This window comes from Polypterus senegalus, chromosome 11, assembly GCF_016835505.1.
Source record: "Polypterus senegalus isolate Bchr_013 chromosome 11, ASM1683550v1, whole genome shotgun sequence".
Classification (NCBI taxonomy): domain Eukaryota; kingdom Metazoa; phylum Chordata; class Cladistia; order Polypteriformes; family Polypteridae; genus Polypterus; species Polypterus senegalus.
In genome coordinates this window covers 114,259,761-114,275,826 of record NC_053164.1, presented here as the reverse complement: position 1 = coordinate 114,275,826, position 16,066 = coordinate 114,259,761, and the positions used below count along the sequence as shown (strand labels likewise).

General features: G+C 37.7%; 1 protein-coding gene across 2 annotated transcripts in view; it reads right to left on the bottom strand.

Annotated features, from left to right (window-relative positions):
- Positions 1-16,066, bottom strand: part of pex26 (peroxisomal biogenesis factor 26) — a 40,910-nt gene that overhangs the window by 9,973 nt on the left and 14,871 nt on the right. For both annotated transcript variants that reach the window (XM_039769527.1, XM_039769528.1), the window contains exons 4-5: positions 3,596-3,909; positions 1,234-1,380 (exon numbers count right to left, since the gene is read on the bottom strand). In XM_039769527.1, coding sequence (XP_039625461.1) covers positions 1,234-1,380; positions 3,596-3,909 — 461 coding nt within the window. The remainder of the gene's footprint in view (positions 1-1,233; positions 1,381-3,595; positions 3,910-16,066) is intronic.

The following is a 16,066-nucleotide window of genomic DNA, read 5'->3' as shown; positions in this document are numbered from 1 at the left end:
GCATATTGTTCAACAGTGAGTAACAAGAAGACAAATAAAAAATGTTGAAATGGGCCCCAGAACTCTTCATGTCATGTCCATGTTCAAATCTTAACAACCACAGGCAGGCTGAGTAAGAATGGATTTTAACATTGGAGAAGCAGAAGAAAACATAACACTGAAAAAAATAACATTTCCTCCCATATTTAGTTTGCAAAAACCAATCTGGAAAGATATTAAAAGATATCTGGACAGAGCTGTGTAAAATTGAACATTTCACCAAAAACACCATGTTTGGTAAAAACTCTAAACCTTCCTACTGCTAAGCACTGCTGAGTGTCTGTCAATGGCCTTGATCAGGTTGCCATTATTAATGCAAGTATGAATTCAGAGCCATACCCAACTTAACTCTAAATTCTAGAAAATCTACCAACAACTAAAATATAAAAGGAAATTTAATTTTTGGAACAACTAAATGAAAGCCCAGAACTGGCAAGCTCTTCATGTAAAACAGACAATAAGCCTGGAACAACAGAAGCATTAGTGTAAGGAAGAATGAAAGGATGAGCAAAAGTTCTTCTAGGCAGCTTTGAGAGACTAATCTTTAGGTAAACAATAACTCTGGTTGCTATCATAGCTGCAAGTGACGTGCCATGTATTATTTAATTTAAATGATTACTTATATAGACAAGGGATCATTGAGCTTCTGATAATCAAACTTTTTATTCAATACATATGTTTTTTGTATGTGTGCCTATTGTTCAGGTTACCCTTATTTAACGCTCAGATGAAAGACTTCCTGAGCATGAAACACAAATGGAAGTCTTTCAAGTAAGAGGTATATCAGTAGGAGAGTAAAGGAAGTGTTAATGGCCAAGTTCCAGTTACTATCCCTACATTTATCTTGAGTGACAATGTCAAAATAATTAAAAGAGTTAACAAAGTCACTCTATTAAGGATTCTTTGATAAACTGAGTTTATTCAGTAAACTAGAAGATCTTATTCAAGACTGTGACTATTTTGTGGGTAACATTTATTTCCTAGACAAAACAAAAAAAAATTGATCTGTGATATATATTCATTTGATAAGTAACCTATTGTTGTACTACTTCTGTGATTGCTGTCTGTTGCATCACAGGCAAGATTTTATAATGGACAGTTCAACAATCAATAAAAATAGGATGAAAGACATATAATCTTCTACATATAGACAAACGCAAATTCACAAATCCACAAGCAAGCAGCAAATCTCACCAGGGTCTATACGCATCAAAAGCAGGAAAAGAATCATGACAGCGAGGACCACCTTCTGCAAAGGAATGGAGCAAACTCCTCTCCTTATCAACAGAAAACCTCTTTGCAACAATCTGACAAGAGGCAGCAAACATTTAGATGGAAACCCTGCAGTTCAAAACAGAAAAAAGTTAAAATTAAACATGTAAACATTACACAGTAAAAATTAAACATAACTAAAGCATAAAAATAAGGTCCCTGATTTCTACAAAATGAATGTGACATTATTTAGAGATTTTATTCTTACACAATCTTACATGTACATGAATTTATGGTTTCATTAAAAAATTTAAAAGGTTAAACATAAGTACAGTTCCCAGTTATTAAAATCTATATTCAACTCTTTACTCCTTTGTCTGTTTTCCTTTTCCTGACTCATATCACTCCTCATTGTGAAATCTGAACACCCTGTATCTGATTTAGCTCTGAAATCGACTTCTCCATCTACCACACTTTAAATATAACTTGCCGCAAGCTGCATTTAATCATCTCTAGTGCCTTTTTTCTTTTTTTACTGGACCTCTATACATTTTCATTTTTTTTTAGCCCTAGTGTTAGGCCAAACTCTGATCCCATTACTAGTCTGTCTATGTACAATCCATCACCTTAGCCCCTTTTCTCTTGTCATTACTCTCTTCTTTTATTCTCTCTTTCCTAAAACCACTTAGCCTTCTCCCCATTTTAAGTGAGATTAAAGCTGGAATTTTTAATTTAAAACATCCATCTATAGAAAGTTTCTCAGACACATTCATGCCCTCATGACATTTAATTGCTCCATTATATCTGTGATTATTTGTTCATTTTAACTTAATCACACAGTGTATCAATGTGTTAATTTCACAATTATTTATATCATTTTTAAAAAAATTGTAATGTGGAACGTTACATTAACAAATATGATTCATAAGAGGTACAATAAGCCTACAGTTAAACTTTTTTGGTTGCACAAAGACAGTGACCATCTTTAAGTCAGTGTTAAGATTCGACTAATGCAACATTAATTTATTTATTAATATCTGTTTTGAACACGTTGGCCAAGGTATTCATTTTAATTTTATCGCCATGATTTGGGTGTCTTTAAGTAATTGTATTTTATCATCTTTTGCAACTTAAAATGTTGTTTTTGTTTACTGCAGCAGCCTTCTAGCTTCAGAAGGAGGCATTTGATATTACCCCACTGAAATGTAGATTTTCTAAAGTATGCCTTTAATTTTTTATGATTTTTCATCTTCACCATTTCTTTCCTTAATTTCTTTGCATTGTCACTCAGTTTATGGGATTGCATGCTGGCTGCTGTCTTATGGTTCCAGCTGCCTGAATCTGAATCCCATCCCCGTTAGGTTAACTGGTAATTCTTAATGTGCCCAAGTGTATAAGTATGGATGTACATGTGACTGAGCCCCATGATAAACCCTAACAGGGGGTTCCTACCTTGTGCCCAATGTTGGGAATCACACTGAACTGTAATTGTTGCCTGCTTTCATTTGTTATCCAATAGTTTAGGCCACTACTTTTAATTTACCCGCACCATTGTTCAAAGAATTTTTATAACTTTTTATTTTTTTTTGGTCATTTCATCTCTGGAAAGACTAAGTCTTCAGTCATAGCCTGAATTAGTTAACTTTGGAAAAAAAACTCTCCCTCAGCTTCATTCTTAGTTAGTTAGTTACTGGTCTTAGTTACTGGTCCTAATGTCATTTTAAAAATGGGCTGCAAAGAAAGAAAGCAAATTACGTAGATGTTGGCCATCCAAACCTTTCATATTCAGGTTGATCTGTATAAGTTTACAAACTACAGTAATCAATTAGCTTTTTTTAGTAGTGATTATCTCTGCTTGACATATGAAAAATGTAATAATTTGTCAAGGCTATCACTCTGTTATCTTGGAATCTGCCAAACGTTACCTGAAATTGCTATACTCTGTTGCTTGTATTATTTGAATAGCCTCTTTGGAAAATTTAAAAGGAAAGGATAGCTTCCAAATCTCAGTGTAACCCAGTTATCCCTCTACTAGAATATCTACATGTTTAAGTATACCTCATTAATTCCTATCATTATGGCTGCTGTAGGCTCATTGACACATACAGGGGATATACAACCTCCATGTGAAACAAAACATACCCCTCTCAATTCTCAAGTGCAAATGACAGAACTTTGCATTAAATCATATCAAACCCTAAACTGTGTGCATAGCTATCGTAAGGTCTTCTAATTCTTAAAAGGCTGACAGAAATTATTTAACAATAAGAAGTTAGTAATTATAGTTAAATAAAACTATGCCATATTAGAGAAACTAGAATAACAAAGAGGCACTATAGATTACTTTGTTTTGATGTCAAGGTACTTTTGGTTTGAATCTGACTTGCTGGACCAGGGTCAGGAATTCCATTTTTTTCTTCTCTCTTCTGCTTAATGATCTCCATGACAACCTGGCGCTGTTCATCATTGAAGGTTACACCATTTCCAGCCAAGGTTTCTGCATCTTTAAACTTGCCCATTGGAATTAGGACATGAAGGAGGTAGAGCTCTGCTACAGTATTAAATCCAAGGCAACAATGATTAGATGGGCTCCTCAGCCATTCTTTGCCTGATTCAAAAATTATACCTGGCTCATCAACTTTGGTGAATAAGAGGATGCTGGTAGGAAACAAAAACGAAAACACAAAACATTGACTTCTATGAATTTGCCTTATTTGATCCTCTAAATATAGTAATAATCCACCTTCATTTATCTACTCATCCTTTACATTTTTTTTCAAATTGTTTTCATTTTTCAGTAAAACTCACAAAGGTTTTTATTTCACGTGGCTATTTAAATGCATATTGCAGATGAAAATAAAAATCATTTTGCGAAAGTGGGGCAATAAATCAAAATAAAAGATACTACTGTCATTATACCACCATCTACAGTACAATGCCACATACAGTAAGGTTTTTTCAAATAAAATAAATGCACTATTAAAAATATTAGAGAAATAAAAAGATATTAAATAATATAAATGTTAAACCAAAAGCATATACCGCATACAGTACATAAAAGCCCTCAAAGGACCTCATTAAAGACTTTTCATATCTCTTAATCTTTCTCAAATTTTTAAAGACTCATTTTAATAGACCTCCCACTCTCCACTCACATACCAGTCCAGTGAGAATATACTAATTGATATACTCACCTGAATACAAGTCAAGAAATAGTTGCTTGTATGTTTTAGAATAAATAAACAATAAATTTCACTTACTTTACCATTCATGGGGCAGGTACATTGTTTGACAAAACCATTTATCATTTCATGTAACTTTTGTGATATCCACCACCATGAAAAACGTTGTACAGCCAAATATCCCCAAATTTCCTAAAATAGCCTTCAACAGACATACACCCCAACCACACTGCACAACAAAGTTTTTGCTTCTTGAATACTGTTGGATGTTTCTCATTGATTTTTGGGTGCTGATCACGAATATCACCCATCACATTCTGTTTCAATTTTACCATGATTTTTTTTTTTTTGTATCCAAACATTTTTGCTCCCGTAAGTGACTTGTCAACAACGGTTTGTGCAGCCTGGGCATATCCAGGCATAGAATCAGGCCAGGTTGGAATCTGTTCTGTGGAAGTTGACATCCTGGCATGCCTGGGCAGGTCTGAATGAGCTTGACACTGTCTCAGCATGCTATAAAGGTGGCTTGCATAGACCGATCCTGCTCATTAGGTTTATATAGATAGTCAGTGTGTATGTATAATATCAGTATAGTAAAGTATAGTATCTGTAGCAATATAACAGTAAGTATTGATTCTATAGATGTCTTGGGGTCGGGCGATATGTCTTGTTAATGTCGTAACAGCCGCGATACATTCCGCTATATCTGTGGTGAATATACACTTGCGCCTCAGAGACGGTGGATGACTGCTCTTGTGAAGAAAGCTTATCATCTGTATTTCGGCTGCAAAATTGGTGATCAAGACAAGGAATGGGTGCCTCACATTTGCTGTGCGACATGTGCTGTCAGTCCGAGAACCTGGCTCAGAGGCACTTAAAAGACGATGCCGTTTGCTGTTCCGATGTTATGGAGAGAACAGAAAGACCATGTGACGGACTGTTACTTCTGTTTGACTAATGTGTCTGCTTTCTCTGCCAAAAACAAGAAGTCAATTGAATATCTTAATCTGCCTTCAGCAATGCGACCCATGCCACATGATGACAGTCTTCCAATTCTGAAACCACCAGAGGACTTGACCTTAGACGAACCAGATGAAGAAACGGCAATGCAGGGTACTGACAGTGACATTGACCCAGATTTTGAACCGTGCTCATCATGTGATCCACATCTGATAACACAGTCCGAATTGAACGATTTGATCAGAGATTTGGGTCTGTCAGAAGCAAAAGCCGAGCTTCTGGGTTCGAGACTGCAGGAATGGTGTTTGCTGTCACCAGGTACGAAAATTTCTATATTTCTAGACCCGACATCATGATATAACAAAATTTTTTGCACAAGTCGACAGTCTCTGTTTCTGTTGTGACATTGAAGGGTTGTTCTTGGCCTTGGGTTGTGATCACAACCCGGAAGAGTGGCGTCTCTTCATTGATTCGTCAATGTTAAGCTTGAAAGCTGTTCTGCTACACAATGGCAACGTTTATCCTTCAGTACCTATTGGCTATGCAGCACACATGAAAGAAACGTATGAGAATATGGAATTGTTGCTGAAGCACATCCAGTATAGCAGGTATAACTGGAATATCTGTGGAGATCTTAATATCTGTGGAGATCTTAAAGTCGTTGCTCTGTTACTAGGACTGCAGCTCGGCTATACAAAGTACTGTTATTTCATCTGTGAATGGGACAGCCATGCCAAAGAGTTGCACTATTCTCAACAGAACTGGCCACTCCGTAAAAAGTTAGTTCCAGGACAGAAAAGTGTGGCACATGAATCGCTTGTCGACCTGAAAAAGATATTTTTGCCTCCTCTTCACATAAAACTAGGACTCACGAAGAATTTTGTGAAAGCACTGAACAAGGAAGGTGAAGGTTTTCGTTATTTAAGACAGATGTTCCCAAGAATAACTGATGCCAAGATCAAAGAGGGCATTTTTGTTGGCCCCCCGATCAGACATGATATGAGTGACAAGCGGTTTGAAGATTTGTTAGTTGGGCCAGAAAATATTACCTAGAAAGCCTTCAAAGACGATGTTGACAATTTTCTGGGCAATTACAGAGCCCCAAACTACATTCAGCTGGTAGACAAACATCTCAAAGCATACAAGTACTGCTGGGTGGTATAACAGAAATTATATATCACAGTATTTTTCAAAATTATACCGGTTTCACGGTATTGGACGGTATTTTTTTCCCCATGCATGAGTGGATGTTAACCACACTTTCACTGCAATTACTGGCTACGAATAACCTATTCCACTGACATGAGAATTATACATAGAACAAAAAAATATTTTAATGTGCACACAAGTATTAATACAGGTTTGCATGGCCCCATAAAGTGATATTTTTCAAGGGGGTGGCACTAATAGAGAAGGAATCACATTGCATGACAGTTGCAGTCAAAATACAGAGCCTTTTTATGGAATAATATTTGCAAACAAGTTAAACTAAATTTTTGACAACATATTTTCAACCATCCAAAGTGACATTTAGACTTAGTAAAATATCCAGAGGTGCTTGTCAAAAGTTGTATTGCACTGGACAGTGTCTTAGAAAAGGAATAAATAGTAAATATTTTTTGTAAACCAACTACACTTTGTTAATGTTAACAATCTCTGTCCACTGACATGTTCAAGTGACTTTTTAAACAACTTTACCATCATTAAACTGCATAATATTTAAACTATTAAATAATAACAATAAAATAAATAATAGTGCAACTTCCAGTAATAATACTATTACTTCCAAGACTTCAAGCCCAGGTGCATTACACAGTATTCACCAAATAAAAATAAAATAAAATAAAACAATTGCAACTTGGTTATGACATCTTTACCAACTGAACCATCATTAAGGCAAACTGCATTAATATGGACCTTGCTTCAAGCTAAGTTATATACATAAATAATAAAACTGCAAATTGCATTTATAATGCTATTCGTGGTATAGCCCTACAGAATCGTATTAGGGCCACGGTGAAGAAGAAAAAAAATAGTCACAGTGAAGAAAAAAAAAACTATATGTCGAGATTAAGTCGACATTTCCACTTTATTCTCGAAGTTTATTTTGTCATTAAAGTAGAATGTCGTAAACTAAACTTCATCCTAAAATCAATGTTTAATTCACTAGATTTTCTCAAACTCCGTCATAAGTTATGTAGCACATTAAATGCCTTGTTAAGTATTCCCCAACCCAGTTGTTAATCGCTACGCTCTTCTTAAACTGACTTCCTCTTGCACTAAGAGGCAGCGATCGCCTCACAGAATACATTCACTTCATGATATTCCTGCTCTCTGAATTAGAATGCTAAGATAATTTTTCATGATGAAATGCATTAAAACATGTATTAAACATGCACAGTAGTGTGGAGGTAGTGCTGCTCCCTTGCAGTAAGAGGTCCCCAGGTGTACGTTCAATGTAGAGAACTTTATGGCAGATGTGACGAAGTACCAAAAAACTTGATGAATGAATGGGTACCGCACAGGTATAACTTAAATATTGTGTAAATGTTGGTTCGTGATCTGGTGGTCGAAGACACGAACACAGATGTTCTTTTGAGCGGGCTTTCTTTATTGCATGTGTGCTGTCTCTTTCTGACGTATTAAACCCCCAGTTCCTATCCTTCCTTTTTCTTTCTCCACATAACCAATCGCCACACGATAAATATCCTTGTGAAATTAAAACTAGTTATAAACTTCGTTATACATGTTTAATTATGCCGTCCATTCAGGGTTGCACCCACCCCAGCAAGCATTGTGTGCAAGGCAGGAGGAAATCCTGAACGTGGCGCCAGCACATCGCAGGATGAATATGAGCAATACATACACTAGCAGGGTTAATATAGCATAACAAAACCTGTAATCCTACATGACTTTGAAAGGAAACTGAAGCACACCGAGTTAAAAAAAAAGGATACAAATTCAAAGCAGGGAACACCCGGGACCCCATTGCTGCGAGTCGGCAGTGCAACCTCCATGCCACCGTGCCCCGACATGATTAATACATGCTTTAATGTATTTCATCATGAAAATGATATCAAGTATTTATCTTAGCATTCTAAATGTTCAGGGAGCAGGAATATCATGAAATTAATGTATTCTGTGTGCTGTCTGCGCCTCCTCTTAGTGCAAGAGGAAGTCAGTTTAAGAAGCATGTAGCGATTAACATGGCTCCGGGAACACAACACAAAACAGTTAATGCGCTACATAACTTATGACGGGGTTTGAGAAAATCTATCGACTTTATTCTCATCATAAGCTTCAAGATTAAAGTGGAAATATCGAGAATAAAGTCTAAATGTTGTCACACTATTACACTGTACCCAGGTACATTACACAGTATTGAAAAAAATACAACTTGGCTTGCAGTATTATCCAGCAGTATAGAAACAGTATTCACACATTTGAACATAACTTTCCACATCCAGCCTTTTTAATCTAAAGTATCTCCAGACAACAGACGTGACTCCTTTTTCCAGCAAAAGTTCTTCTGTGTCATCATGTTCAACTTTATCGTCTGCTACAGCTTCAGTTTTAGAAAGTTCTTTGTCCATTGCCACCGTGCAATAACTCTACTAACACATGTATAGTGGAAGCTCGAGATACGAACAGCTCTGTATATGAGAAATTCAACATACGAGGAAAGTATGAGCGAAAAATTCAGATCTAAATACGAGCATTGGCTCCCGAACGAGCCACGAGCCAGGCTGTGGGTATGCGTGACGCGTTTCCCTATCCGCCTCGACTCTGGGATTCACCCAAGCTGACGCTGCCCACCCGTCAGCTCACTCAGTGTTCCTTGTTCTCCCGTAGCATGAGGATCTACGCTTGTGCGCCAGATTTCATTGGTTTTTTTTGCATTTAACGTGAAAATAATTATTCCACGATGCCTCTCAAGAAGACTGTTGCCTCAGATAGTGCTGCAAAGAAAAAAAAGACAGCCATGGCCGTTGAAATTAAGAAAGAAATCATAGATAAACATGAGCGTGGTGTAAGAGTGACGGAACTGGCGAAGACTTACGGCCGTTCAACATCGACGATCTGCACTATTCTGAAGAAGAAGGAAGAAATTAAGAAACTTGATGTGGCCAAAGGAGTTACCATGACTTCCAAGCACCGTCCAAAACTCCTAGAAGATGTTGAGAAGCTGTTGTTGGTGTGGATTAACGAGAAGCAGTTAAAAGGCGAGTCGGTGTCGGAAGCTATCACTTACGCTAAGGCTAAGAAGCTGTACTTGGACCTTCTCCGAAAAACACCAGGTACGTCAGCTGAAGATGAGGAGGCATTTATGGCAAGCCATGGATGGTTTGAAAAATTTAAAAAGAGAACCGGTATTCACAGTGTTGTGCGACATGGGGAGGCTGCGAGCTCTGATACAGCTGCTGCTGATAAATTTGGGCCAGAGTTCCAACAATTTATCACTTCATAAAGGTAAACTACAGTTATACAGTAATCCCTCCTCGATCACGGGGGTTGTGTTCCAGAACCCCCCGCGATAGACGAAAATTCGCGAAGTAGAAACCATATGTTTGTGTAGTTATTTTTATATATTTTAAGCCCTTATAAACTCTCCCACACTGTTAACATTATTAGAGCCCTCTAGACATGAAATAACACTCTTTAGTCAAAAGTTTAAACTGTCCTCCATGACAAGACAGAGATGACAGTTCTTTCTCACAATTAAAAGAATGCAAATAGATCTTCTCTTCAGGAGCAGAGAATTTCAGAGGGAGAGAGAGCACTCGCAAAGAAAAGCAAACAATCAAAAAATCAATACTTGTGCTTTTAAGTTTGCCACGGCATTTTTTAGAGGAGCCTTAGTATCTTCTAAGCAAACAGCCTCTGTGCAAACAGCCCCTCTGCTCACATCTCCTCCGTCAGGCGAGAGAACGCCAGAGAGAGAGAGCGAGATTAAAGCAACAATCAAAAAATCAATACGTGTGCTTTTGTGCTTTTAAATATGCCGAGCACCGCAATAAAGCGGCATTTTTTAGAGGAGCGTCAGTATCTTTTAAGCAAACAGCCTCTGTGCAAACAGCCCTCCATCAGGCTTAGAGAATGTCAGAGAGGGTGAGAGAGAGGCAGAGACAAGCAAACAATCAAGCTCGGGATGCATATCTTATAGCATTGAGGAGTTTTAGTTAATATGTAATACATGCTCTGATTGGGTAGCTTCTAAGCCATCCGCCAATAGCATTCCTTGTATGAAATCAACAGGGCAAACAAACTGAGGAAGCGTGTAGCATAAATTAAAAGACCCACTGTCTGCAGAAATCCGAACCAGCGAAAAATCTGTGATATTTTTTTAGATGTGCTTACATTTAAAATCCGCGATAGAGTGAAACCGCGAAAGTCGAAGCGCGATATAGCGAGGGATTACTGTATTATTTACCAGTGTTATTTATTAAAGGTAAACTACAGTATATATTATTTATCAGTGTAATTTGTTAGGAAAATTGATTTTTATGTTGATATTTTTGGGGGTGAGGAACGGAATAACTGGATTTCCATTAATTTCAATGAGGAAGTTTGTTCTAGATACGAGAAATTCGCTATACGAGCTCAGTGCTGGAATGAATTAAACTCGTATCTCGAGGTTCCACTGTACTCCGTTGTATGCTTGTTTAGCGGTGTAGTAGTGAAAAAGAGCCTCCTGCAACACCTCTATGGCAAGTGTTTAGCGGTGTAGCAGTGAAAAAGGACCCCCTTAAACAGGTTCCCGCAGCGCCACATTCCGAACGTTGTTAAGGCAGTTTAAACTGTTGGAATATAAGAAAAATCCATATCATACCAAAAATAAAAAACGGTTTTCAGTATGAACCGGTATACCAACCAGCACTACATACAAGACAATGAAGTGCAACGTCACTCAAGATTCATTTCCTCCACTCACACTTGGACTTCTTCCCCACAAATTTCGGTGCTGTCAGTGACGAACACAGTGAAAGGTTTCACCAGGACATTGCTACGATGGAGAAACGATACCAGGGCAACTGAATCCGTCAATGCTTGCTGATTACTGTTGGACACTGCAATGTGATGCACCAGACATTGAATACAAAAGAAAATCAGGAGCAAAACACTTTTAATTCTGTTGAATTTAATAGCTTATGCAAAACATAAACGTGACTAAATACGTTGTCAGTATACATATAAATGGTTATTTCTTGGAGTTCCTACGTGATGCTGTAAAACCAAAACTATATTTCTGCATACCCTGTAGGTAACTGTCACAAACAGCAAAAACTTTTCAGGAAGCAAGACTTTTCAAAAACATTGTTGTGCAGTGCCATTAGACAGTGAGTAATTACTGTTATTACCCGATTTTTGTCAGTCAGGTTGATTGTGATATCAGACAGAAAGTAATTTATTTTTACCATGTAACAACATACACAGGAAGGAGAACACCAGATGACATGCACGGTAGGTGGTTAGGTAGGTCAGGCAGGCAGGCAGGCAGGCAAGGGAATGAATTGATAGAATAAATAAATACATACATACACACTTTGGCATGAACACACACCAAAATTACTATAAAGGAAGAAAATTAAAAAGAAAGAAAACATCTGACTTGGCTGTCACAGTCACAGTGAGGCATTATGCAGACATATTACTGTCGGAATGATGGAGCTCCAACAGAATTTCTTGACACACTTTTGCTGAATAATTCATTGGCTGAAAGTACTCAGTGTTAGTGCGTCAGATCAAAATGTGCAGGATTGTTCATAATGACACTCAGTTTTGTTTTAATTCTCTCCTACGCTACTACCTCCAGGGGGTCAAGAGTGCATCCTATAACTGAGCTTGTCTTTTTAATTAGTCTGTTGATTCGGTGGCCCTCTCTTGAAGTGATGTTACCAGCTTAGCACAACACAGTATAGAGATTCCCACTGGTCATCATAGGGTTTTAGAAGATGTGAAGGATGCCACTTCCCACATTAAAGGAACATAGTCTCTAAAAGAAAAACAGCCTGCCCTTTCTTATATAATTATTTTGTGATTAGTACAGATTAGTACAACCTGTTATTAATGTGGACCCCAAATACTTGTAGGACTGGACTACCTCTACACCCACTACTTGAATAGTGACCGGACATAGAAGCTCTTTAGTGCGGTGAAAGTCAATAACCAGTTCCTTTGTTTTGCTGATGTTAAGATGCAAACAATTCTATTTGCACCAAGAAACACCTGACTGTTATATACAGTAATAAAACATGTTGTTATCATACCATATTCTTTGTGCAATGTTGGCTACTCTACAGTGGAGTCTACTTAAGACTGCACTGTTTCCAATAAGGGCTGGTCATGTAACACATTTTTTGTTCTATTAGTATTATAATACATGTGTACTACACATAAGAGTTTAACTACCAGGTGAGTTTAAAATGACCAGAGTTATGCCACTTTTAAAAAAAAAAAGCAAACCCACCTACTCCCTAAAATAAGTTCTGTGGGGATTGGAATATTTGTCACTGCAAAGGATTTCTTTGGGTACTTAGGATCTATCATTTAAAGGAACAGAAGGCTATAGACAACAGTATCTAAGCAGGATGGAAAAAATGGAGAAAGTGCACAAGAATGCTTTGTGACAGAAGAATGCAAAGAAAAAAGGAAAAATATATGCAATGGTAGTGAAGCAGTGTTGCAGAAATCTGGGAAACTATTAGAAGGGAGACTATAAGAATGGAAGTTCAAGATTGATGTGCGGGGTAAATAAAATGGATTGATGAGAATGTCTTTAGGAGAAAGATTTAAGGGACACCATGGAAGATAATGGAGTGGAGACTCCAGCAGTCTGTAGATATATGGAGATAAGAGATTAGCAGTGTATTAAGGAGAATTATCATAGATGGGGTGGCCTGGAAAGATAAAGGAGAAGGAGAACAAAAACTAGTTTGTAGTCTAAACAAATAATTGTTGATAAAGTGTTAGGTCAAAAAAGAGAAGAGTTTGTTTCTTTTAGTTTTTATGGGTGGATTTGGGTCAGGAAAGAGAAGAATTTGTTTCTTTTGGTTTTTATGGGAGAAGGCAAACTTGCAGTCAAAAATTAAACTTAGATTCGGTAACTAAAATATAATAAATAACGAGTACAGTAAACCAAAAACTAAATATTGGTAAAGAGGTCAGAGCAGACCTCAATTGCCAAACCAACAAGAACAGTCCCTAAATTTCAAAAGAACACATACACAAAAAAAATTAAATTTATACTCAGGCAGCAGTGATGTCTTCCTAAATACAGCAGACCCTAACTGACATCACATATTAACATTAGTCACATGATAGTAACTATACAGTGATCCCTCGCTATATCGCGGCTTGACTCTATCGCGGATTTTAAATGTAAGCATATCTAAATATATATCACGGATCTTTTGCTGGTTCGCGGATTTCTGCGGACAATTGATATTTTAATTTATGGTACATGCTTCCTCAGTTGCTTTGCCCAGTTGATTTCATACAAGGGCCGCTATTGCAAGATGGCTGAGAAGCTACCCAATCAGAGCACGTATTACATATTACATAAAACTCCTCAATGATATACGATATGCTTCCCGTGCGGCGCTTTGCATACTTGAAAGCCCAAGCAGCACATATTGATTTTTGATTGTTTGCTTGTCTCTGCCTCTCTCTCTCTCTCTGACATTCTCTGCTCCTGACGGAGGAGATGTAAGCAGAGGGGCTGTTTACACAGAGGCTGTTTGCCTAGAGGATACGGACGCTCCTCTAAAAAATGCTGAAAGAATACCTTCACATTGCTGCCTTCCTTCTAGCTGCTTTGTCCGGCAGTGTCTCACATACTTTAAAGCCCTATTGATTTTTGATTGTTTGCTTCTCTCTCTCTCTCTCTATCTGACATTCTCTGCTCCTGACGCGCACTTTGAAGAGGAAGATATGTTTGCATTCTTTTAATTGTGAGACGGAACGGTCACCTCTGTCTTGTCATGGAGCACAGTTTAAACATTTGACTAAAGGGTGTTATTTCATGTCTAGAGGGATCCAATAATGTTAGAAAATGTATTTAGAAGGTCGTAAACAGGTTTTCTATGCTCTAACTGTGAAAATATTTGATTTATAAATAAACAATCCTACTTTGCGAAAATTCATTTATCGCAGCAGAGTCTGGAACGGATTAACCACGATAAACAAGGGTTGACTATACTGCTAACCAGTGAATAAAATGGCTGGAGTCATTGGAAAACATAAAATAGCATTGTGAATACACAATCTTACAAATTAGCAATATAGTGATGTCTGTGCCATAACAATAAAGTCAAATAAATAATGACCATAAAGAGTATTAATAGCAGACAATATAAGAAACATGTACCAAACGCTCAAATAATAAGATTCATGACAGCAATGAAGGATATACAGGAGAACGGGTGTAATAAGCAGATGACCAGAAATAGAATGCAATGGAAAAAAGAAATACTTTTACAGCCTCACTGGCGCAACCCTGAATTAAGGAAAAAGCCAGAGGAAAAAGAAGAAGAATAGGACTTCAAGTGTAATTACCACATTTCTAAGATGACATGGCTTAATAGCGGTCATCTGCTGATAGTATGTGCAATTGAAGCTTTATGCTGATAGCATTTACATTAAATTGCAGGAAAACTAATTTTCTATTATTGTTTGTGTGCACTTCCTTGAGGAGATGGCCTAATTTAAATCTTTTTGGAGTATTCCTTTAAATATGTTGTTTCCATTAATATCTATACTAATAAAAGGCAAAGCCCTCACTCACTCACTCACTCACTCACTCACTCATCACTAATTCTCCAACTTCCCGTGTAGGTAGAAGGCTGAAATTTGGCAGGCTCATTCCTTACAACTTACTTACAAAAGTTGGGCAGGTTTCATTTCGAAATTCTACGCGTAATGGTCATAACTGGAAGCTATTTTTCTCCATATAATGTAATGGAGTTGAGCTGGATGGCCGTGGGGGGCAGAGTTTCGTGTGACATTATCACGCCTCCTACGTAAGTACGTAGAGAACAAGGAAGACCTCCAAACAGCGCTGAACAAAAAACGCCATTTCACAATTGAGAAGGCAGAAAAAGATTATGAAGCAAGCAATGCATACAAGCGTATTCATAAATACAAGCATATTCATAAGTACAGCTACTGTGGAAACAAAGCACGGCGTGAACCGTAAGTTTATATTAAATTAAGTTCATAGGCTGCCGCTGGCATTTGTAATTTAGTGCCTGCCCATATAAGGCCGTCCGTCAGCGGCAATCCAATAGAAACACTACCACTAAATATTCACGGATGAAGGACTGTGCTTATGCAGAGGAAGATGAGATGGTCAGGGTGGTGTTTGGCACAAACTCAGCAAAACTGCGAGAGAAACTTTTAAGTGCCGGGGCTTACCTGACATTACATACAGCCGTGGACATCACACGAGATGGCACAAGCACAGCGGGGAACCTTCGATGCAAGAACACCAAGCGGCTCACGTGAACTGACGCAGTGCACAGACAAAAAGCAACAGTTCCAAAGAGTGCTGAACAAAAACTGAATTACACAATTGAGAAGGCAGCAAAAAAAATATGAAGCGTCTGATACATACAAGCATATTCATAAGTGCAGCTACTGCGGAAACAAAGCACACGGTGGAAAAAGTGAATGTC